This window comes from Sus scrofa, chromosome X, assembly GCF_000003025.6.
Source record: "Sus scrofa isolate TJ Tabasco breed Duroc chromosome X, Sscrofa11.1, whole genome shotgun sequence".
Classification (NCBI taxonomy): domain Eukaryota; kingdom Metazoa; phylum Chordata; class Mammalia; order Artiodactyla; family Suidae; genus Sus; species Sus scrofa.
The window spans coordinates 125,518,421-125,542,215 of NC_010461.5; the positions used below are offsets into that span (position 1 = coordinate 125,518,421).

The following is a 23,795-nucleotide window of genomic DNA, read 5'->3' on the forward strand; positions in this document are numbered from 1 at the left end:
ATTCTAGAGGAGTTCCTGCCGTGGCCCAAGGGAATCTGCATCTTCTGGGGAGTGCTGGGATTCAGGTTTGATCCCTAGCTCGGCTCATTGGGTCAAGGATCTGGAGTTGCTGCAGCTACGGCTTAGGTCTCGACTGCAGCTTGGATCTGATGCCTGGCCCTGGGAACTCCATATGCTGTGAAGCAGCCAAAAAAGACCAAAAAAAAAAAAACTTCTAGGGAAAAAAACCTTACATCTTCCTACTCTCTTCCCCCACTGGATTCTGTTCTAAATTTGATGAGAAACCTTTGGTAGGTTTTAAGCAGGTGAATGACTTGATCTTATTTCCATTTTGGAAAGATCATTCTGGCTGTTATGTTGAGAATGTATCATGGGAATAGAGAAGTAGGGAGACCAGTTAGGAAAACAGTAAGTAGTTTAGGAAAGAGTGGTAGCAATGGAGGTGGAGAAAATAGTAGACTTGGATGTATTTTGAATATAGGGCTGATAGGGCTGGATGATTAATTTGATATGGGGGGCAAGGGGAAGTGAGGAGTTAAGACGAACTCTGAAGTTTCTGTATTGCACAATGCGGTAGATGGTGGTGTCATTTATAGAGATAAGAAAGACTGGGGTTGAAGGCGCGCATTTCGATAAATGTTGATTTCACACTGGATGTGTCAAGGTTGAGAAATTGTGGATGTGTTTAGCATGCGAGTTGGCTGTATTGGTATTATGCTTGGAAGAGTGGGCTGGAGTCCTTCATGCGGGAATCATCAGTGCAAATACAATAACTGAAGCCATGAGAGTAGGTAAGGCAGAAGAGAGGCTGGAGAGTGAGAAAAGAATTGGGCCTCCAGCAGAACTGAGAGCACCAATTTCCTGAGAGGTTTGGTGTGGGCAGAAATCATGCCACCAGTACAGTGCTGTGCTGGCAAAGGGCACTCATGACTTCCTGCTCCCTCAAATCCTGTGGATATATTTTAGTCCTTGTCTTTCGGACCCACTGCTGCATTGTGATGCTATCAGCCGCTCCTCCCTGTGAAACAGTGCTCTCCAGGTTTTCCATTCTCTCCAAGTTCCCTTTCCCTTTTTCGTACACCCTAAATTTTGTTGTTGCCCGGGGAAGACTAAAGAGGTGGACCCGATGTTGAGCTGTGTCAGGAATAACTTCCAGAACCACCTCTTCTCTAGGATCAGGAAGCTACTTGCAGATTTTTGGAAGCTGTTGGTTTCCAAACTTGATGGAGATGAGGGCGAACTCCATGCAGGTATCTCAAGATAGAGAATTCCGATTGAGCAAAGGGCAACTACGAACCGTGCAGCTGGAATAGAATGACCAAGGGGCAGCAGTAAGAAACAGTGTGACAGTGGTGATGGGATGGGGGTGGAATTCATTTTGAAGGGTTCTTGGGAAGGCCATTGGAAAGACTTCGGGTTTTGAGCTGAGTAAGATGGAGAACCACTGGAGAATTATGAGTAGACGATTGCTTACAGCTGGGTGCTGTGTGGAGAACAGACTGTGGGGGGACAAGAATGGAAGCAGGGCGATCAGCTATCACAATAACCCAGGCAACAAATGATAGCGTGATAGTGCGGTGTGGTACACACACACACACACACACACACACACACACACACGCACACAGTGGAACACTACTCAGCCATAAAAGAAGGAAATGATGCCATTTGCAGCAACAGGGATGCACCTAGAGACTCTCGTACTTAAGTCAAAAAGAGAAAGACAAATACTGTACGATTTCACTTATAGGTAGAATCTAAAAACTACAACAAACTAGTGGATATAACAAAAAGGAAGCAGGCTCACAGCATAGAGAACAACTAATGGTTACCAGTGGGGGGAGAGAAAGGGGGAGGGGCAAGACAGGGGAGGGGAGTCAGAGGCACAGACCCCTACGGACAAAATAAATAAGCTCCAAGGATATGTTGTACGGGGACTACAGCCACTGTTTTATAATAACTTTAAGTGGAGTATAATTTATAAAAATACTGAGTCCCTGTGTTGTGTATCTGACACTAACATAATACTGCAAATCAGCTATACTTCAATTAAAAACAAAGAAAACACTTTAGGAGCTATTTAATAAAAATGATTAAAATCTCAAAAAGATCTTTGACTAAAAATTGCAATGATTCAGATTTAGGCATGACAGAAGCAACATTTCCAAAAGTGGTATGAGATTTCCCGGCCTGTGGATCATATGCTCTTTCTGGCTTTGGCATCCTGGTGAATATTGTGGCGCATAGTACACGTCACACCTAACGGGTATTCTTGCTAGTGGCTTCTACACTCTGGAGACGGCCTCCTCTGCAAACAGCTATAACACACACTTGGAACCCCAACAGTCACATAATCGATCGTTTTACTAAATACAGGCATATTTTCATTCACATACAGCTGAAGAAAACATTTTTTTTCACATTTCATTACAGTGCACGACAAAGTGAGGAAAAGGAAACAGTACATTTTTTTTTCGGGAATATGAGACAATCTAATCCAACATGCAGTAAGAGAGCTTCTAAAGCTCTATCCTTAATATTGTATTAATACCTGATTTTTTCACACCTTTCCTAAAACCCACTTACTTCAGTGACGACAGCACTGAATTCTACTTAAAAGACTTTTAAAATTTCTAGAACTTGTTTAAGCAATTAAGCTCAGCCACTTCCGCTGGGTCTATGCTGAGTATTTTTAAACCTGCCTAAAAATGCAAGGAATGGGAAAAGTATACATATGATGTTATTTAAGTGAAGAAAAGTACAGAGAGTTTGTTTCTATCTTTTTTTTTTTTTTTTTTTTGAACTGACAGAATCCAGTCAACTCTCATTTATCCACTGGATAATCTTGCTTTCAGAATCATCTAAACGTAATTTGGTATTGTAATTGAGGAAACTCTGTGTTCACCCAAATTATTTATTATCTTTTATTTGCCTTCTACAACCAAAAAAATGGCACCTGAATTGCTCTGCTTAAGCCGGGTCGCGTTAAATGAACGTAGAGGTGATGACTGGTTTCCTTGGAGCTGATGTCGCAGGTAGGTCCAAGGTGGTTTGTTTCCATCATTTTTATTATTTGGCTTCTTTATTCTGGCTGAAGTAAATCCTCAAAATGTCAGATTCAGTTACATTCATCAGGAAGGTCGATACCATATTTCAAAGCAATTCACCGTCCTCAGGCTTTCCTAGCCTATCACAATGGATGTGAGAACTCTGACTCTAAATCAGAATTGGGTTCTTACACTGAAAAGTATGGCTTTTGCCTAGCTGAACTGGCTACAATTCAAAAATTAATTTAAAGCATCACCTCTTCAAGAATCGAACGGAACCTCAAGCCAACCATTCCAGTTTTGGGATGCAGTTGGCTGGCTGTTCACCTGAGGATTAGGAGCTGGCTTTCCAAGGTAGACAGGAACCCAGTGTTATACGGCAAACAAGTGGCCAAGGTCACTGGGAGGCGAGTATTTTATGCCCACCCCACTCCCCAGTGCTGTACTTGGTTCCCTTCCGTAAGGTATCCGCTGTGTTTCAGGGCTACGAACACGTACAGCGCACACACAGTTGTCATGTGTTTCCAGTTGTGCGGCTACTCACTCGTGGAAAATCCTCTGGTCAATAGTCCCTGAGTGGGCTTGACCTTCGATCCGTCCACAGGTTCCCTCGGGATTATAGCTGAGGTGTAATCAAAGAGGAAACATATCCTAAAGGGTAGAGGATATTTATTTACAGGCATGTCTCTTGCAAAGTAAACAAATCAGTAACAGTTTATTCATCGGACAGCAGGATGTGCAGTAAAACCAGAACCAGGAGTCAGGAGACCTTCACCTGGGCCAAGTGCGTCTCCTGCCTCCTAGTTTTTTACTATTTTTCGCTTCTTGTAAAATGGGGACGGAAACCTCACGGCCTGTTATAGTGAACAAGTCGGTAATTGGAATAACCCTGACGTGTGTGCAGGGGTGGCCGCGCCTCCTGCCAAGCAGGCCCTCGGGGCTCTTTTCCAAGGCAGTCCCTGTGTGGTTGCCGCCGGGTACCTGAAGACATGGGTGGGTTGTTTACTTGGGGGCTGCACGTGCCAGGGAGGCGCAAGCCCAGGCACGGGGAGAGGGCAGGACATTCGGGTGGGAGTGTTTCCCGCGGCTGCTGGCCTGACACTCTGCCCGGGACCGTTTCTCACACACAGCTGGTTATTCGATCACAAGGGCGTACTTTTTAAAAATGTGACCACGACAGCGTGCAAATGGCCTCCGCTTTCGCATTCACACCGTCTTGACCGGCGGGGTTTTAGTGCATAGCTGGTCCCCAGCCCTCCTTTTGCAGGCGAGCTGCTTAGAAGCGGACGGGTACCTTTCCACCCCGCACAGCACACGCGTTCGCTGTAGCACATCCTCACCGATCGAGGTGATCTCATGGGTTTTTTGCCCGTTTTGTTTTTCTCATTGTTGCCAACGTGACGCTTTTCTCCCCTTCACATGTCATTTATGAACGAGCCGAAACACCAAGAGGTCGCTGTCCTGTCTGTGGCTGAGCCTTCCTGGGACCTAGCTCCCCAAACCTAGCTCCGCGACAGGCGGCCCGCAGAGCAGTCTCGGTCAAGCACCCAGGCTCCCCCAGCCAGCCCCCCACCCTGCGCCCGTCAGAGGGCCCCTTGGGAGGAGGCTCTCGAGTCACACGGCGCTCCGACCCCTTTGAAGTTCAGGCAGGAGGCGGCAAGTCGGGGACTAAAGGGCCGACTAGCACAGGCACCTCCTCTCGGATTTGACAACCTCTTCCGAAGAGTGAACCACGTTTGGTACAAAGCCACTCTTCACCCCTTCCCAGCCCTCTTGGATGGTAATATCCCCCCTCTTAACCAGCTCATAGATGTCTCTGGTCAGGTCTGTGAAGGCTTTCTCCACGTTGATGGCGTCTCGGGCTGAGGTTTCGATGTACTTCATGCCGTAGGCAGCAGCCAGTTTCTCTGCCTCATGGCGAGTCACTTGCCTTTGTGTATCCAGGTCACACTTGTGACCCACGAGAACAAAAACAATTTGGTAGGGCTGAACGTGGACTTTGGTCTCTTCTAACCACTCATGGACATTCTGGAAGGACCTGCGGTTGGTAATGTCAAATAGGAGGAGACCACCGACTGAGTTCCTGTAGTAGGCCCGAGTGATGGATCTAAAACACAAGAGAGAAGGAAAGAGTAAAGGCCAGGGCCAAACGCCTGCATTTCAGTGAACTCCAGCGGTGTACCCTCCTGTCTCTAGTTAGTGACACAGTCCTTGGACGAAAATGATCGGGCTTTTTTTTAAACAGAGGAATACAGAGCTCCTTCTATCATAGTAATGATACCTGAATGTTCAGCTGAGCCAGACTTGGAGATGGCATCTCCTGGACAAGACGTACAGGCTTTTCCCCTCGATTTAGGTAAATAGAGCCACAGCTCTCGACCTCCCCGCCCCATGTCGGAATAACCGAGCGAGACCCCATCTTCTGCCAAGTGGGATATAAAGTATTAATAATGGACGTTAAATTATGCTGCGGGAGTTCCCGTCGTGGCGCAGTGGTTAACGAATCCAACTAGGAACCATGGGGTTGCGGGTTCGGTCCCTGCCCTTGCTCAGTGGGTTAACGATCCGGCGTTGCCGTGAGCTGTGGTGTAGGTTGCAGACGTGGCTCGGATCCCGCGTTGCTGTGGCTCTGGCGTAGGCCGGTGGCTCCAGCTCCGATTGGACCCCTAGCCTGGGAACCTCCATATGCCGCGGGAGCGGCCCAAGAAATAGCAACAACAACAACAAAAAGACAAAAGACAAAAGAAAAAAAAAATTATGCTGCGACCTAGAGAGCTCACTGCAAGTTAGAGTCGTTGAAACAGGATTTTTTTTTTTTTGTCCTTTCGTCTTTTTTTTTTTTTGCTATTTCTTTGGGCCGCTCCCACGGCATATGGAGGTTCCCAGGCTAGGGGTCGAATCGGAGCTGGAGCCACCGGCCTACGCCAGAGCCACAGCCACGCGGGATCCGAGCCCGTCTGCGACCTACACCCCAGCTCACGGCAACGCCGGATCCCTAACCCACTGAGCAAGGGCAGGGACCGAACCCGCAACCTCATGGTTCCTAGTCGGATTCGTTAACCACTGCGCCACGACGGGAACTCCGAAACAGGATTTTTTAAAAACTAAAAATGGATTTATGATATTGACCATGTTTGTCTTGTTATTATGATGATTAGTTTATTTTAACCAAACGGGGCCCTCTGTGGCTTCTGCAAGGAGAAACGCAATTTCCTTTTTTCTTTTCCCAGCCACGTGGAATGGTCTGCAGAGTCCTTAGGCGAAGGGTCTGTGGACCTTACATTCTGACACATTTCAGAGAGGCTGGGACTCAGGCGCCACCGGCTGGGAAATATTGCCTCAATCACCAAAGCTTCCCCTTAAAATGATATGGCTTGTTTATAGCAATGTGATTCGAATATTTCTTCCTCTTTTTTGTCTTTTGTCTTTTTAGGGCCGCACCTGTGGCATGTGGAGGTTGCCAGGCTAGGGGTCCAATGGGACCTGTAGCTGCCGGCCTACACCCCAGCTCACGGCAAAGCCGGATCCTTAGCCCACCGAGCGAGGCCAGGGATCGAACCCGAAACCCCGTGGTTCCTAGTCGGATTCGATTCTGCTGCGCCATGACGGGAACTCCTGATTCGAATATTTCTAAAACCTGTAGTTTAAGTTTCTGTACTTAAACAGAAGAAACCTCGTGTATCTTAACTTCGTGATTTGAGGAGCTTCATTATAAATATGCACTACGGTACTTTTCTTAGAGCATATTGGAGGGTGTAGAACTATTTGCTTGTACAATAACTTACTTTACCGTGCTTTCTGATCTATGCATTTTTTAAGTTTTTCTGTCTTCCTGGACGAAGAAGATGAGCAATGAAGGACTCGATAGCTTAAGGGTTAGGGCAGAACAAACACTGTCCAAGGAATTAAAGCCCAAGCTAACAAACCACACGAATGAGTTCAAGTCTCCAGAACCAGGCAAATCAGCCCTGGAAACTGAAAGCATTCCTAATTCCCTTATGTTTGAAGATTCATGGAGAATTGTAGGGGTAGCAGAAAATTCGACATGGACAAATACTTGGATTCATGAACAGCTTGGTTTAAGAAATCACTAAGCAAGCTGTGGTCAAAACTCGAAATACATGATTAAGGTTTTGTGAATATTTAGAAAGTTGCCAAGCCCTTTGTAAGTACAACATAAGGCTACATAAATTAAAGCCTTCCATACATAAAAATTGTCCTAAACAAACTTAAAGGACAAATGCAAAACTGGGGAAATATTTTACAATATCCGTGACAGAAAAGGATTACTGTTCTTAATATATGAATAAATGTTGGAAATATCACCCAATAAATCATAATCAGTGGCTATGAAAAGCCTGTCCATACAGAAAGAAATTCCAACAAACAGGAAAGATACCGTTCTTCACTTGGAGTATGAGAAATGCAGTCACAAGTTCAAAGGGAACATGTACGAGGCTGTCTGCGCAGGTGGGGAGGTGGAGACAACTCAAGTTTGAAATTTGCTTTTCTCCCAAGTCCCTCGTCAACCGCCTACCCAGCATCTTCTATGCTCAGTTAGTGTTCAGTAGGTAAGTGAAGGAATGATCCCAAACATGAGCTATTGCATCCTCTTGATCTAGTTCCTGTTGCTCTACCTGGCTTTGGCTCAAAGTTTTCTGTGTGCCCCGCTCTCTCGCGCACCTGTCTTTGCTTTGGTAATCTTACTCATCAGGCCCCATCTTCTCCGTTAGCCTACCCTCATCTGTGTTCACACGTATGATCACAAAGGACATAATACCACAAAGGGAAGCAAAGGATTGTTAAGAGAAAATTAAACCTGCTCGTTGATTTTTCAATATGTGCTAAGTGTTACGGAGGCAGCGGGCACACACATATGAACGGGGCACTCATTTTGTGTAATTGCTGATCTGCTCCCCGCCCCATGCTAGCACAGAAGTTCCAAGAGGGAACTGTCTGTGCCTGTTTGTTTACATGGCATCATCCCCTTGCATGAGTTTCCTCAGGCTGTTTCCCCAGAAACAAGTGCACTGTCTGGCATATAGTGGCTGATCATTGAATGCGTGCTGCTTGCAAGAAGGACTGGACCATCAGTATCTGTGTGTGTCTATATTTATATCTAGCTCTCTTTATCTCTATGTCTGTCAGTTATGTTAGGATGACCTGGGAACATTTCTGAAATGTAGCCCGGGGATGGAAACTGATGAACTGCAGAGATTGCCTCCAGCTAGTTTATTAGTCATCCAGGGGCAGCTTGGTGGAGTTTGGGTGTACTATTGACTGGCCTTCTCTGCTACGGCACATCTTTCCCTGCGCTGAACTCCCAGCTAGCTGAAGGTGGGCTTGAGCAGAAACCCTCAGACCCCGGGGTTTTGTCCCTTAGGGCACCCATCCTCCGCCCCCGGACCAAGACCAGGAAGTCCTCTTTCCTCCAGGTCTCTGTGCAAGCCCCAAAGACCCTCCCACTGCTCGAGGGCCCAGGCTGCGCTCCCACCTGAACCTCTCTTGACCCGCAGTATCCCAGATCTGGAGCTTGATGCGTTTTCCTGGCTCGATCTCCACCAGACGGGAGAAAAAATCCACCCCCACTGTAGGGTCTGAAACCTGGGCAAAGCGGCCCTCGGTGAAGCGGCGGATCAGGCAGGACTTGCCCACCGTGGAATCCCCGATGACAATGAGCCGGAACTGGTACAGCCAGATGGCCTCCATGGCTGGGCTCGGCAGGTCTCCGTGCCCCGGGCCGTGCGCGGCGAGACGGGGCGCCCGGCCGAGGCCTCGGAGAGTGCGGCTGGGTCCTGATCTAGATCGGCCGCGAGCGCATCGTTGGCCTGGAAGCCTGAGGCGAGGTAGGCCCAGGAGCAGAGAGAGCAGAGGGATGGATGCTGCGCTCGCAGAGGTGATGAAATGGCAGCAGCATCAGCACCACGCACTCTGACTCATCACTGACAACAGGGCTACTGTAATTCTCCATGTAGAGGCGACTCCAAGGGCCGCACTGTCTGTAAGAGGAGCGCACACAGAAATGGCCTCGAAAACAGCTCAGTCCTTTCCTTTCGCGTTCCTCCACTCATCCTTTCTTTTTAAATTAGAAGTATTCTCTGTCTTTCAAATTGCAAAAGTTAATAAGCCTTCATTAACACTAACGAAACAATACAACAATATACACAAAAACGAAAGTCTATAATTATCTGCTGCCTACCTCCCCAAAGATATTAACCGTTTGGTATATATTCTTCCACGTGTATTTCTATGAAAAGATACATACATATATACATTTACTGCTGTTTGATTTTACAAAAATTGTGTCACATCGGATCATTACTTTGACACTTGCTTTTTGCAATCGATAGAGCATCACAGACATTTTTCCCGTTCCCTTTTCCTTTTGCTGCAATTATCTCTCAAGTGTAGTCACATATATATTATCTCTATGACATGCAAGAAAGACCAGGAAGTCAAAGAGTATAAATATTTAAAATACTATAAATATGGGCATTATGCTTGGCAAAAATATTTAGCTAAATTTAAATTCTAGGCGGCAATGCGTGAAAAGACTATTTTTGGCATTATTTCAAGCATCATATGTGATACTCTTTCATAATACTTGCCAGTCTGATGTAGTTAATGGGATCATTCAATGTGTGGACTTTCGTAACTGGCTTCTTTCCCTTAGCGTGTTTTAGAGGTTCATCCACATCTCCTAACATGTATCAGGACTTCATTCCTCTTTATTTATTTTTATCTTTTTAGGGTCACACCCTCGGCATATGGAGGTTCCCAGGCTAGGGGTCAAGTCTGAGCTGCAGCTGCTGGCCTGTGCCACAGTTCACGGCAACGCCGGATCCTTAACCCACTGAGCGAGGCCTGGGATCAAACCTGCATCCTCATGGATGCTGTTCAGATTCATTTCTTCTGAGCCACAGTGGGAACCCCGCATTCCTTTTTATGACTGAATAATTTTCCCTTGTGTGACATACTACGTTTTGTTTATCCATTTTTCTATCGATGGACGATTGGATTGTTTCTGCCTTTTGGCTATTGTGAAGATTCTTGGACAAGTTTTTGTTTGAATTCATGCTTTGCACTTTTTCAGGTTTAAACCTAAGAGCGGCATTCCTGTGTCCTGGGGTAGCTCTATGTTAAGTCCCTTGAAGAAATGCCAGACTGTTTTCCACGGAGGCTGCGCCAGGGAAGACGTGTGTTCCCCGTCTTCTCCCAACGCTTGTTATTTTCTAACTTTTTGGTTCTAGACATCTTAGTGGGTATGAAGTGATAGCTGATTGTGGTTTTGATTCACATTTCCCTGAAGACTAGTGAATGTGCATGTTTTCACATTCTTATTGGCCATTTACATATCTTCCTTGGAGAAAGGTACACTCTGACCCTCTGCCCATTTTTATTTATTGATTTATTTATTTTAACTTTTTTCTTTTTTGGCCGGCCCGAGGCATATGGAGTTCCCAAGCCCGGGATCAGACGCCAGCCTAGTTTCAATCTAAGTTGCAGCGGCAGCGAGGCGGGACCCTTGACCCACTGTGCCCGGCAGGGGATGGATCTTTTGTCCCAGTGCTTTCAAGACGCTGCAGATCCCATTGTGCCACAGTGCCTATTTTTAAACTGGATTATTTATCTTTTTATTATTGACTTGTAAGAATTCTTTACACATTGTAGGTATAAGTCCCTTCTCAGATACGTGATTTGTAAATATTTTCTCCCATTCTCTGTGTCCTTTTTGAACTTTCTTAAGGGTGTTCTTTGAAGCACAAAGTTTTCAATGTTGATGAAGTAAAGATTATCTATTTTTTTCTTTTGTTACTTGTGCTTCTGGTGTCATGTGTAAGAATATTTTGCCAGATTCAAGTTTGTGAAGATTTACTCCTCTGCATTCTTCTAAGAGCTTTGTAGTTTTAGCTCATACACTTAATCTGTGATCCATTTTATGTTAATTTTTATATATGCTGTGAGGTAGAGGTCCAGCTGCATTCTTTTGCATGTGGATACCTAGTTGTCTAATCACTATTCGTTGGAAAGACGATTCTTTTCCCATTGATGATTTTGGCACCCTTGTTGAAAATCAGTTTACCATAGACTGGTTTATTTCTGGACTTTCAATTTCATTCCTTTGGACTATGTCAGGTCTTATGCCAGTACCACATTGTCTTGATTATTTGGAGTAAGTTTAAAAATCCGGAAGTATGAATTCTCCTACTGTGTTCTTCTTTTGCAAGATTGTTTTTGGCTATTTGGGTCCCCTTTCAGTTCCATATAAATTTTAAAATCAGCTTGTCAGTTTCTGAAAATAGGGCAGCTATGATATTGATTGCGATTTCATTAAATCTGTAGATCAAACTGGGGAATACCGCCATCTTAACAACATTGTCTTCCAATCCTTGAACATAGAATATCTATCCTTAAAGAAAAAAAAAGAATATCTGTCTTTATATTTAGGTCTTTTAAAATTTCTTTTGGAGTTCCCATTATGGGAATCCGACTAGTATTCAATCTCACAATCAGCTTGTGTTTTTTTTTTTTTTTACTAGATTGTTATTATTGTTATCATTGCTATAGTTTATTTTATTTTTTCATTTCTATATATGGGCTTTTATTGTTCCTCTATTTCTCCTTTATTGCTTTTTTTTTGCATTAAGTGAATTTTTTTTTGTCTTTTTGCCTTTTCTAGGGCTGCTCCCTCAGCATCTGGAGGTTCCCAGGCTAGGGGTCCAATCGGAGCTGTAGCCGCCAGCCTACACCACAGCCACAGCAACGCCGGATCCGAGCTGCGTGTGTGACCTACACCCCAGCTCATGGCAACGCTGGATCTTTAACCCACTGAGTGAGGCCAGGGATCGAACCCACAATCTCATGGTTCTTAGATTCCTTAACCACTGTGCCATGACGGGAACTCCAAGTGAATATTTTCTAATGTAGCATTTGCAATTTTTAAATGATGTTTCACTGTATTTTTGAGGTTTTTTTTTTTATTGGTTGCTTGTCAGAAAAACCTTCAGATGTATATTACCTTATTCCATATGTATATTCTATATAATGTATAGAAACATCACTCCTATATAGCTCTATTCTCTTTTCTCCCTTTTAATGATATTACTGTTATATCTATTAAGTCTATTAATATTACAAATCCAACAATATGTTGTTATAGTTATTGCCATCTGTAGTCATTTCCTTAGTCCAATATAGCTTGACTCCCACCTACCTCTTTTGCATTGCTTTTGGCAAATATATTTCATCGTATATGTTATAGGCTCAACAGTATACCATATAGTGTATTATATAATTTTTAAAATCAGTTCGAAAAAGGAGAAAAGTATACATTTATGCAGTCTTTTATAATTAATAAACATTTTTACTGGTGCTGTTTTTTGTGTGTGTGCTGCGGCCCTAAGAAAAAAAAAGACACCCCTCCCCCCAACAAAATAGTTTCAGAATTGTTATTCTCATATCCCTTTGAAAAGAAAGTCTATTGGAGTTTCTGTCGTGGCTCAGCAGAAATGAATCTGACTAGCCTCCATGAGGACACAGGTTCGATCCCCGGCCTCGCTCATTGGGTTAAAAGATCCGGGGTTGCTGTGAGCTGGTGAGCTGTGGTGTAGGTTGCAGATGTGGCTCAGATCTGGCGTGGCTGTGGCTGGGGTGTAGGCCGACAGCTGCAGCTCTGATTGGACCCCTAGCCTGGGAACCTCCATGTGCCACTGGTATGCCCCCCCCCAAAAAAGAAAGTCTATTAAGAAGAGTTCAAGACATTATTGGTATTTTGTGTGTTTTTTAGGTTGAGACTACACAGCCAAAGAACTGCATTAAAAAATACTGGTCATTTTTTTCCCTGTGAGTGTGTTTGTTAATTATGCGCAGTATAGTTGAATTAATTTTTGGGGGGTTTTCATTTAGTTTTATTGTTCTCCTGTCATTGTTGATTTTACTTTCTGTTTTTTTAATGGGTAGAACATTAACATGATTATAAAAGTCAATGCTATCGAAAAAACTTCCTCCTTTTCACCCTTCGTGGCTAACAAATGTTACCTTTCTGTGTTTCTTCTATAGAAATAAACATATATTTGTAAATACATAAACTTAAATAAATAAATATATAAATATAAAATTGAGGGACAAAGGATCAAAATCCCAATGGAAAAATGTATACAAGACATAAATGGATATGTATTTATGAATTAGAGGTATTAGCTTTTAATCTGAAATGTATGTTGCAAATATTTTTTCCCATTTAGTTGTCTTTTGACTTTGTTTATGGTCTTTTTTTACCCATGTAAAGGTTTTTCATTAAAAATTTTTTTAAGAAGTCAAATTGACCAAAGTTAAAATTTTATTTCATCTGGTTTTAAGTCATAGTAGAAAGCATTTCCCTTCATTAAGGCTGAAGAAAAATCGTCTAATGTTTTCTCTTGATACTTGCAGGGCTTCGTTTTTTGATATTTAGACCCCTATAAATTTGGAGTTTATATGGTGGGAGATATGGATCTACTTTATCTTTTTCTAAATAGCTGTCCAGCTGTCCCAGAACTATTTATTAAAATATGCATTTTTCCTCTAGAGATTCAAGATGCATCTTTATCTTACACTAAATGCTCATATGTATTCGGGTCTCTTTTTGGACACTCTGTTCACTTCACAGTCTGTCTTTTGTGCGCTACTATCCCACTGCTTTACTTACAGGCATTTTATTAATTAAAATGAAAATTAAAATATTTTAATATTTTAGTATCTGTCTACGTTTCCCTCATAGTTTTTCCTTTTTCAGAGTTTGTCTGGCTATTCCTTCATGTTTGTTTTTTCATATGAACTTAGTATGTCTAGGTCCATAAAAAAGCTCGTCGGAACATTTATTGGAATTGCAATATATATAAAGTTACTTTACAGAGAATCAACATCTTCACGGTGTTGAGTCACCGTAGACAAGAACAAGGGAGGCCTTTCCACATGCTGAAATGTTCATTTCTGTCTTTCGGGAGGGTTTTTTCTACTAGAGGTTTGAATAGTTCTTATTGATTCCTAAATAGTTCATCATTCTTGCTGTTATGTCGGTGGTGGTTTCTCCACCCTCATGTCCTCTAATAGGTAACTGGGAATATACTTGTGAAGTCTAGTGATTTCTCTGGGTTAAATTTATATCCTCTTACTTGATTGAATTCTGGGATCTTTTCAGGTAGTTTTTGCTTTGTTTTGTTTTTGTCTTTTTGCCTTTTCTAGGGCCGCTCCCGCGGCACATGGAGGTTCCCAGGCTAGGGGTCCAATTGGAGCTAGAGCCGCCAGCCTACACCACAGCCACAGCCACGCCACATCTGAGCCACGTCTGCAATCTGCACCACAGCTCACGGCAACGCCAGATCCCCGACCCGTGGAGCAAGGGCAGGGATCAAACCTGCATCCTCATGGATCCTAGTCAGGTTCGTTAACCGCTGAGCCACGAAGGGAACTCCCGGAGGTAGTTTTAATATTAATATTCTAGAGATTGCCAATTCTGCCAGGGTTTGCAATCTTCTGCAAAGAACTAAAAAGCAAATGTTTTAAACTTGATAGGCCAGGGGCCAAAGTTGAGAATATCATGTAGGTATCTACATAAAGAGAATTAAAAATACAATAAAATAATTACTTTTTTTTTGTAATACAGGTCTACTCATGAGAAAATTACAATGTTTTTCGGGTGGGGGGAATCTTTTGCTTAACTACAGTTCAAAGTTAGTGTTCCCTTTACCATCCAATCAAATTCAAATGCTTATCTGTTAAGGCTGGTCTGTAACAAGATTTTATATATTCCCCTTTTAAAAAAAACTTTTTAGGGCTGTGGCTGCGGCACATGGAAGGTCCCAGGCCAAGGGTCAAATCGGAGCTGCAGCTGCTGGCCTACACCACAGCTACAGCAATGCCAGACTGAGCCGTGGCTGTGAACTACACCAGAGCTCATGGCAACGCCGGATCTGTAACTCACTGAGCGAGGCCAGGGATCGAACCTGTGTCCTCATGGGTGCCAGTCAGGTGCATTACCGTTGATCCACAATGGGAACTCCATAGACTTCATTTTTTAATATATCTTTTAAGAGAGATAGGTACTGTTAATAATTGACATCAATTCATGAACATGTGATTTTTAAAATTAGGTAAAATTCTATTTTGGAATAAACTCTCTCCCTCTCCTGAATGCAAGGAGTTTAGACCAGAGGTCTCAGCAGGCTTGTCCTTGAGCCCAAACCCAGATGCCATCACCAGTCACATTTCCTAATTCCGAAGCGTTCTTGTCACGGGACAGTGGGGCAGCCGGCCAGGCCCGCAGCCCAGGTTGAGCAGAGTGTGCCAGAAAAAGCAGAAGCACAAAGGAGCACCACCGTCACCACTTGGGCAGTAAGTCGGCCGAGACTCTTAAGGGCTCAGAAGGACCCTTCCTGGCAGCTAGGTGAGAGCACCGGCGCCGTGGCAGAATCTGTCTCAACGGGGCCTCTCGCCTGTTCCATCAGCCGGGGCTGCCACGGTGTGGAAGCACAAGTGGAGACTCCCCTGGAAGTCCCACCCGTGTGGGGACACGTAACCCAGGGAGACCACTCCCCACCTATTCCTCCTCCCCCACGAAGCGTGCAAATCCCAAATCTACTGTGTCCTTCAATCTCAGCCCTGAAGATGAGTGCTGCTTGCAACTTCAGCCTAAAGGAGGCATTCTCCCCAGGGCGAATGACTGAGAACGAGATTATATTCTGAAGCGTTCTCATTATCACCGAAGAAAACGAATTCGAGAAAACGGCTCCGGCGCTTCGCACGCAGCGCTTGGCCCAAAAAAGCCTGGGAAATTTCGTCTCTAAAAGCGGACCGCCGTCCCGCTTTGGGGGAACAAGGTCACGGTCTGGCCCATACAGGATCACACAGTCCCAAAGGCCATGCTGACGTTACGTGTGTGACTAAAGCGTTGCGGAAGGATCCGTGCTACCAGTAAAAGCCGGCATGTGGATCATTCGTACCTCTCAGAACCGAACAGGGACCTGAGAATGTGAAGGCACACCTGACACCTTTGCCCTGGCGCCCATCCCACCTCCACCCCGCTCTGCACGGAAGCATTTGCGTTGCATCTGAGTAAGGACCACGCGGCAAAGGATCTCTGTAGATTCCTGGCCCACATGCCAGGCACACTGCCAGTTTCAAAGGAACAAATGCATCTTGGCGCTAAAAGGGAACGACCTGTTTCTGCTTTCTGTCTCCTGACAGGTAGATAAGCGACTCCCGCTTTACAGTTGAAGTAAATCGAAAACCACAAGTTAGGAGTGCCAGCATGGCTTTATCGTGGATTCAGGGCACCAGTGACAGCAGCGTGGTACCGAATCAAATGATTCCCGCGAGATCGCCAAGTGATCGCATATGGGGCGCAGGAAAGAAGGGAGGAATTGCGGCCTGACACAGGCAGACGTCGAAATACGCTAAGGAATCAGAGTCCGCTGAAGTACTGAGCCAGAGCTGTGCAAACGAGTCCTCACTAAGAAACAGGGATGCGGGGGCCGGCGGGGGCGGGGGGGGGTGGACACACAGATGGGTGAGAAGGGAAGACGGAAGCGACAGAAGGGACTGTCATTTTTATGTTGCAGTTTGGGGGAAGAGAGCCGCGTTCTCTGCCCCATTCTATCACGGTGGTTTTGTCGGCCACTCTTACGGAAACAAGGTCCCTTTTCGTCAACTCAATTCCCGTGGTGGCCAGAGGAATAAGCAGCTGCACAGGCCGGAGCGCCGGGTCAACGTCTTTATTTCCCCCTAAACGCAGAGGCGGGTGCGTGCGGTTGGCTAACAGGGAACCAGTCCCTTGGTGGAGACTGGCGGCGCTTCAGATCCCCTGTCCAGAGGGCCAGATGGTTTCCTGCAGAACGAGGTGAAGGAGGTGGTTCTGCTCGGCACTCAACAGGGGCCACATCTCCACCTGCAGCGACTTGACCGCTTCCGTGTCCTTTTCGTGGGTGGCCATGACCAAGGACTGCAGCAGCAGGAAGAGCTCCTCGGGCAGCTGGCCACTGCTCTCCTGCCCGTGGCTGTCGAAGGCCTCCCAGGAGTACTTCTCCAGGGTGTGCGCGTGTTCCGGCAGGAGCTTGGCGGGCGGTGGCTGCAGGAGCAGCAGCAGCAGCACGCGCGACACCTCGCAGCGGACCAGCACGTCCGAGAAGGCGCCCAGCGCGGCGGGAGAGGGCGCGGCCGCAGAACCCGCGCTGGCGGGGGGCAGCGCCAGCGGCAGGGCGGCGGCCGCGCGGGACCCGGGCTGGAGCCCCGGCGGCCTCGGCTGGTGCTGCGGCTGCGACAGGGCCGCCGGCGGCGGCGGCGGCGGCGGCGGCGGCACCTGCACCGGGTGGCTGCCGTGCTCCCACGCCAGGCGCTGCATGCGCGTGAAGACCGCCAAGGCGCCGCTGTAGTCGCGCGCCAGCAGCTGGCAGGAGGCGGCGTCGCCGAGCGCCTGCAGGGCGGCCAGGGGCAGCTGGGGCAGCAGCAGCTGGGCGGCGCGCTGGAAGTGGCCGGCGGCGGCGGCCGGCTGGCCCAGGTCGCGCAGGGCGGCCGCCAGCTCCAGGCACAGGGCGGCGGCGGCGGCCGGCTGGCCCAGCTCCAGGTGCAGGCGCACGGCGGCGCCCAGGGCGCTGGCGGCGGCCTGCAGGGGCTCCCCGTAGGCGGCGGGGCAGGCCAGGCGCTGGCGCGCGTCGCGCTCCTGCCGCAGGAAGAGGCGCGCGGCCTCGGTGAGCGCCAGCGCCTCCCCGGGCCCGTGGAAGAGCGCCTGCTGGCAGCGCGCCACCGCCAGCTGGCACCAGGCCGCGTACGGCAGGCACTCCTGGGCGCGCAGCTCGCGGCCCAGCTGGCCGAACTGCTCGCCGGCCTCCGCCACGTTCGGCTTCCGCAGGAACCGCTTCTTCAGCTTGCTCGACACCTGGCGGTACCGGGCCAGGAAGTCCCCGGACTCGGGCCCCGGGCCCGCTCCGCCGCCCAGGCCGGCCGCGGACGCCGCCATGTTCGCCAGGCCAGCGCTTCCGGGCGCGCTGACGCAGCCGGGCGCACGGGCTCCGCGACGGCCTCGGGCTGCGACGTGCCCTGCGTCGAGCGCAGGTCCCCCCGCGCGCGGGGCGGGCTGGGCCGCCCCAGCCGCCCCAGCGTTCCTCGTCGCCCTGGTGATATGCAAAATAGCGACTTCGGAGCCCGGGCCGGAACTGGCTGCGGCGGCGTCTGCCAATCGGACTCTTATTTAAAGTCCGGGCCTGGACGGGCGCTCGCTGTTGCTAGGTGACCGCTCGCTCACTCAGGTTGCTACGCAGGGCACCTCCTGGCATCTCCACGGGAAGGTGGCCCAAAACGAAACGCTTCTTTCTTTTTGAGGTGTACAGCACACGTGCGCTGGCATCCATAGGTTGCAAAATACTTACCGCGATGAATTTAGTTAATATCCATCACCTCGTGCAGCAGCAACTAATCTCGATCCCGCTGGACCCTCGTTGCGACTTGCCTAGTTCCTGACGGTGTCCCGCCCAACCCGCCCCCCATCCCGACCCAATCTTCCCGCCAAAGCCCCGGCCCCGCTGGAGTCCACGCCAGCCCCTCTGGGCAGCCACCCGTCCACCCCGCACCGCCGTCGTCGGTGGCCCTGGCAGGTTCGCCCCATGACCACGCCCCGCACGGTCCTGAGCTGCGCCACGAGGAACCCGGTCCGTCTGGGGACGTCGCCTGGCTCCGCCTTGCTCAGGGCCAACCGAGGAGCTCGTCGTAGCCCAGCCTCACCCCAGACCCCACCCTGGCCAGCCTCACACCCAGGGCCACCCCAGGCCCTGTCACCCTCTGCCCCCGCCCGACTCCGACCCCTCGCCCACCCCCGGCCCGACTCTCGCCCCCTGTCCCTCCAGGAAGCGACGTCCCAGCCCCGCCGCCTCCCACCCCCACGCCGAGTGACCGAAGCACGCACGAGGGTTTCTTTAAACACGTGTATTGCCTGGCAACGAGTCTGCCCGAGGAGGCAGGCAGGGAGGCAGGCCGGGGCTTCCGGGGCTGTGAGGGGCTGGGGCCAGGACATCCAGGGCGCGTCGGGCAGCTACTCCTGGGTCGGGGCCACTTGCGAGATGGCGAGGGTTCCGAAGAAGGCGCTGAGCAGGGCGTTGTTGTGGACCGCCATGGCCACCAGCTCTGGGGTGATGCACCTCCTACCCACAATCTGGGCCTCGTCGCCCGCCAGCTCCAGGACCCTGGCCGTCAGGTACTCGATGGTGGCCGCGAGGAAGACCCGGGCGGACGAGCTCAGGCACTGGGCGTAGGGGCCCTCCCGCAGGAGGCGCTCCATGTGGCTCACGGAGGCGGACAGCCCGGCTCGGGTGGTGCGGGCGCAGGTCCGCCCCTGGCGACCGGGTGACTTTCGACGGCTCCTTTTCCCGGGCATGCGGCGGCTGGGCGTTGGGGGCGCCTTCTCCGACGGACCGACCGACGGGCCTAGCTACCTCTGCCGTGGGGTGCAGCGCGATGAGCTCCAAGAGGTGCCACGAGGTGCGCCGAGGTGCCCTGGGAGGTGCCAGCTGGTCGCGACGTCTCAAGACAACCGCTCCCCTCGGGCCTCCACTGCGTAGCCCAGCGACCACGGGTCGGGGCGGCCCCTCATTGGTCGGGGTGCTCGCGCTCTGACACGTACATCCGGGGAGGTCACTGCTCGCCCGGAACCCACCCTCACCCCGCACCCCCGCACCCCCGCACCCCGCACCCCGACCCCCCGCAGGCCTGGGCCTGCCCCGAAATGGCGCTGGCAGGACCCTGCCGCCCCTGCTCCCGGGACCCTCTCTTTCCGAGGGAACTCTCACGTTGCCCGGGATGGGAGCTTGGTCCCGAGAAGAGGACCAGTGGCGGACCATCCAGGGGCACCAAGAATACACTGATGGGGCCGGGCCACCGTCACGACGATCTACTTCCCAAACCTTGGCGCCCCCCCACCCCCGCAAAGAAACCCTGTACCCTCCAAGCCGTCTGTCCCCCCGCCCCCTCCTGAGTGCCCTCCACCCCCACACACCTCGCCCCCCCCCGCCCCTGGAGTACCCAGGCAACAGCTCACCGGCTTCCAGGGACCCTTGTTCCTAGAGAGGCACCCCTCCAATAAGCAGGTGGTCTTCTGTGTCTGGCAGCTTTCCCTTCGCATAACGTTGGCATCAGCGTTCCTCCCCTGATGGCACGAAGCGGCACCACGGTCCTTTCCTGGCTGAATGGCGGTCCGCTGCCTGACTCTCGTCATCGCTTAGGCGGCGGATGCCATCGTCCCTCGGTGGACGTTTGGGGGACTCGCGCCTTGTGCCTGTTGGGAAGAGGCTGTGGTGAACCCTCCGTCCAGGCTCCTCTTTGAACACCTCTTTTCCGTTCTCCTGGGCTTATACCCACGAATGGCTTTTCGGGGTTTAGTTCTGGACTCTTACCTCTCTCTCGTTGGCAAACGGGTCTCCCCTTAGGCTGGTACCACCCAGCTTTGATAACTGGAGCTTTATCCTAAGGTTTGAAATAGGGACGTGCGAGTCCTCCAGCTGTTTCCTTCTCTTCCAGGATGACGTGGGCTAGTCAAGGTCCCTGGAAATTCCGGATGCATTCAGCGTTGGCTGTGACACTTCTGTAAAGCAGGGCACTGGGGTTTCAGTAGGGATTGCATACACCTTTCACAGCTCTGGGTGATAAATTTTTGAGGAGAGCCCCAGTATCTTTGAAGAGCTACCTGAGCACTCTTTTCTGTAGGCCACAACTTGCATTGGACGTGCTGCCACTGAGTTTGGCAGTTGGTGTAATTACCCTAAAGCACAGTAGAGTCAAAGCAGCGATCAGAATAGTTTGAGTCGCAGAGGCCGATAATGTTGCCTAGTTGAGCACAGTGTTCCTCGAAGAGAAATATAGGAAGTTGTTGCTTAGCCAGGGCTGCCATAATGAGTACCACATACTGTGTGGCTTAAACAACATGAAGTTATTTCTCCCAATTCTGGAGGCTAGGAGCCCAAGGGCAAAGTGATAGGAAGATTGCTTGTGCCTGAGGTCCCTCTCCTTAACTGGTAGGTTTTTGTCATTTGACCATGTCCTGCACATAATCTTTTCTCTACCTGTATGTATTTTTAGTGTCTCTCTCTCCCTCTTTTTTTAAGGACACCAATCATATTGGATTAGGGCCTCACCCTATGACCTCATTTGACTTTAATTACCTCTTCAAAGCCCTTATCTGTAATCCTGGAACTACTATAATATTGTAAATCAACTATACCTATTTTTAAAAATGTAATAAATGCCTTATCTCCAAATATAGTTGCATTTGTTGGAACTTCGAGGGAACCCAATTCAGTCCATAGCAGAGGCCTACAAAATTCGTACCTGATCTGTGTAAGCAAGAGAATTTTGGATCTCGTCTAACTTGAATTGTAAAAACAGAATCAAAATGCCCCAATCAAGTCCCTGAATATTCTCTAACACACGCACACACATACACGCAAAACCTCAAGACGGATTAATTAACTAAATGTAAGACTGGATACCGTACAACTCCTAGAGGAAAACAGAGGCAGAACATTCTGATAATTTTAGAAAGACTTAAAAATGTCAGGATTACAGGGGAAGCAACTTCTGCCATCCAAGAAGTAGTGGACCCGTTCCCAAACGCCATTAAGAAAATGGTGAGAGGAGTTCCTGTCGTGGCGTGGTGGTTAACCAATCCGACTAGGAACCATGAGGTTTCGGGTTCAATCCCTGGCCTCGCTCAGTGGGTTAACGATCTGGCGTTGCTCTGACTATGGTGTAGGCCGGTGGCTACAGCTCCGATTAGACCCCTAGCCTGGGAACCTCCATATGCCGTGGGAGCGGCCCTAGAAAAGACAAAAAGACAAAAAGACAAAAAGACAAAAAAAAAAAAAAAAAAAAAAGAAAGAAAAAGAAAATGGTGAGAAACCTGTACAGGTTTGTTTGTTTGTTTGTTTTCTTTTGTTTTGTTTTTGCTTTTTAGGGCCGCATCCGAGACATATGGAAGTTCCTAGGCTAGGGGTCCAATTGGAGCTACAGCTGCTGGGCTACACCACAGCCACAGCCATGCCAGATCCGAGCTGTATCTGCAGCCTCCTCCATGGCTCATGGCAATGCAGATCCCCGACTCACTGATCGAGGCCAGGGATCAAACCCGCAACCTCATGGTTTCTAGTCGGATTCATTTCCACTGTGCCACGAAGGGAACGCCACTTGAACAGGTTTTTAATGCAAATGAAAGTGCCCTCTTCTGGAAAAAAATGCCACAAAGGACATGTATTAGGAAGAGAAGCGAGCACCAGGATTTAAAGCAGGAAGGGATAGGCTAACTTTACTCTTTCGTGCAAATGTAGTTGGGTTTGTGATCAGGACTGACCTCATCTAAAAGCTGCTAACCCCTGGGCCTAAAGGGAAAAGATAAGTAGTTTCTGCCAGTCTTTTGGTTGTACAAGAAAAAGGCCTAGACACCAGAACACTTTTTCTGGACTAATTCCATTGACGCATTTTCCCTGAGGTCAGGAAGTCCTGGCTGGTAAGGAGCTGCCTTTTAAAGTTCTTCTGACACTGGGCAATGTCCCTGACCACCCAGAACCCCATAAGTTGAACACCAAAAGTGCCCAAGTGGTTTACTTGGCCCCAGACACCATGTCTCTAATTCAGCCTCTCAATCAGGGAGTCTAGGGACCTTTAAATGTCATTACACACAGTACACTATGGAAAGGATTGTCAGTTGTGTGGCAGAGAACCCTCGTGGAGAGACCATCATGAAAGTCTGGGAGGGTCACACCATTAAAATGCCATTGCTGCTAGAGAAGAAGCCGTGAAACCTCGAGCCCGAAGCAATACCTACCTGCTGGAGAGAACTGTGACCTGATGTGGTGCACGACTTCACAGTATTTAGTACAAAGCCAATCAAGAAAAAAAAATCATGAAAGAGATTGTGAAAATGGCAAAAAAAAAAAAAAAAAAAAAAGCGAGGGGGTGAAAGCTTTCAAGATATGGATCCTGGAGAATTTCAAGAACTAATAGTCACCACGGCAGAGGAATACTAGGTGACTTGATGGAGATGACTGCTTCTGAACCAGGGCCAGATGCCGAGGAAGAAGGCGAAGAAGAGAACAGGCTGACACCGGGCAGCCTGGCGGAAGGCTTCAGATCATTCGAGAGTGCCTCTCACTTTTTAAAAAACTTTTGGCCACACCCGAAGCATGTGGAAATCCCCCAGGCCAGGGATGAACCCAAGCTGCAGCTGCGCAGCTGTGGCGACACAGATTTTTAAGCCCCTGTACTGGGCTGAGGATCAAACCTGTGCTTCCTCAGAGACAACACTGGATCCTTAACCCACTGTGCCACAGAGGGAGCTCCTGCTTCTGACTTCTTCTATGACATGGACCCTTCCACGGTACAGGCACTAAAACCGAAGCAAATGGTGAAAGAAGGATGGGTACCATATAAAACATTTTTAGAGAAATGAAAACCCACAAAAATCATACAGAAATGACAATGTATTTCCATAGCGTTCCACTGAGTGCCCTTGCCTCTCCCCCTCCAGCTCCTTCACCTGCTGTGCCTTTGCCGCCCCCAGGGAAAAAGACCCACTCCTTGTTCCTGTCCTCCTCAGCCTCCTCAGCGTGAGGAAGAAGAGGATGAAAGCCTTTGTGAGGATCCGTCTACACTGAAGGAGTAGTAAATAACCGTCACACCACAGAATGAATAAATGATTCCCTTCTGTATGTGAATGTGTGTGTGTGTGTGTGT

General features: G+C 48.8%; 3 protein-coding genes across 5 annotated transcripts; all 3 read right to left on the reverse strand.

Moving 5' to 3' along the window:
* RAB39B (RAB39B, member RAS oncogene family) lies at positions 2,344-9,833 on the reverse strand. Its single transcript, XM_003135517.5, has 2 exons — positions 8,542-9,833; positions 2,344-5,154 (listed from the first exon to the last, which is right to left on the reverse strand). Exons 1-2 carry the CDS (start codon positions 8,754-8,756, stop codon positions 4,728-4,730), a joined length of 642 nt encoding a protein of 213 aa, XP_003135565.1. The 5' UTR covers positions 8,757-9,833; the 3' UTR covers positions 2,344-4,727.
* Positions 16,322-18,116, reverse strand: LOC100516587 (factor VIII intron 22 protein). Its single transcript, XM_003135516.4, has one exon. The coding sequence runs from the start codon at positions 18,037-18,039 to the stop codon at positions 16,879-16,881; it is 1,161 nt and encodes a 386-aa protein (XP_003135564.1). The 5' UTR covers positions 18,040-18,116; the 3' UTR covers positions 16,322-16,878.
* LOC100620620 (histone H2A-Bbd type 2/3) lies at positions 18,981-21,606 on the reverse strand. 3 transcript variants are annotated; one of them, XM_005674023.3, is made up of 3 exons: positions 20,465-21,606; positions 20,110-20,346; positions 18,987-19,684 (listed from the first exon to the last, which is right to left on the reverse strand). In XM_005674023.3, the coding sequence occupies exons 2-3, from the start codon at positions 20,284-20,286 to the stop codon at positions 19,217-19,219; spliced, it is 645 nt and encodes a 214-aa protein (XP_005674080.2). In that variant the 5' UTR covers positions 20,287-20,346; positions 20,465-21,606; the 3' UTR covers positions 18,987-19,216. The 3 variants fall into 3 exon arrangements, with proteins under 3 accessions (XP_020936102.1, XP_020936101.1, XP_005674080.2); XM_021080443.1 differs by having other exon boundaries at positions 18,981-19,568; positions 20,110-21,584; XM_021080442.1 differs by having other exon boundaries at positions 18,981-19,625; positions 20,110-21,584.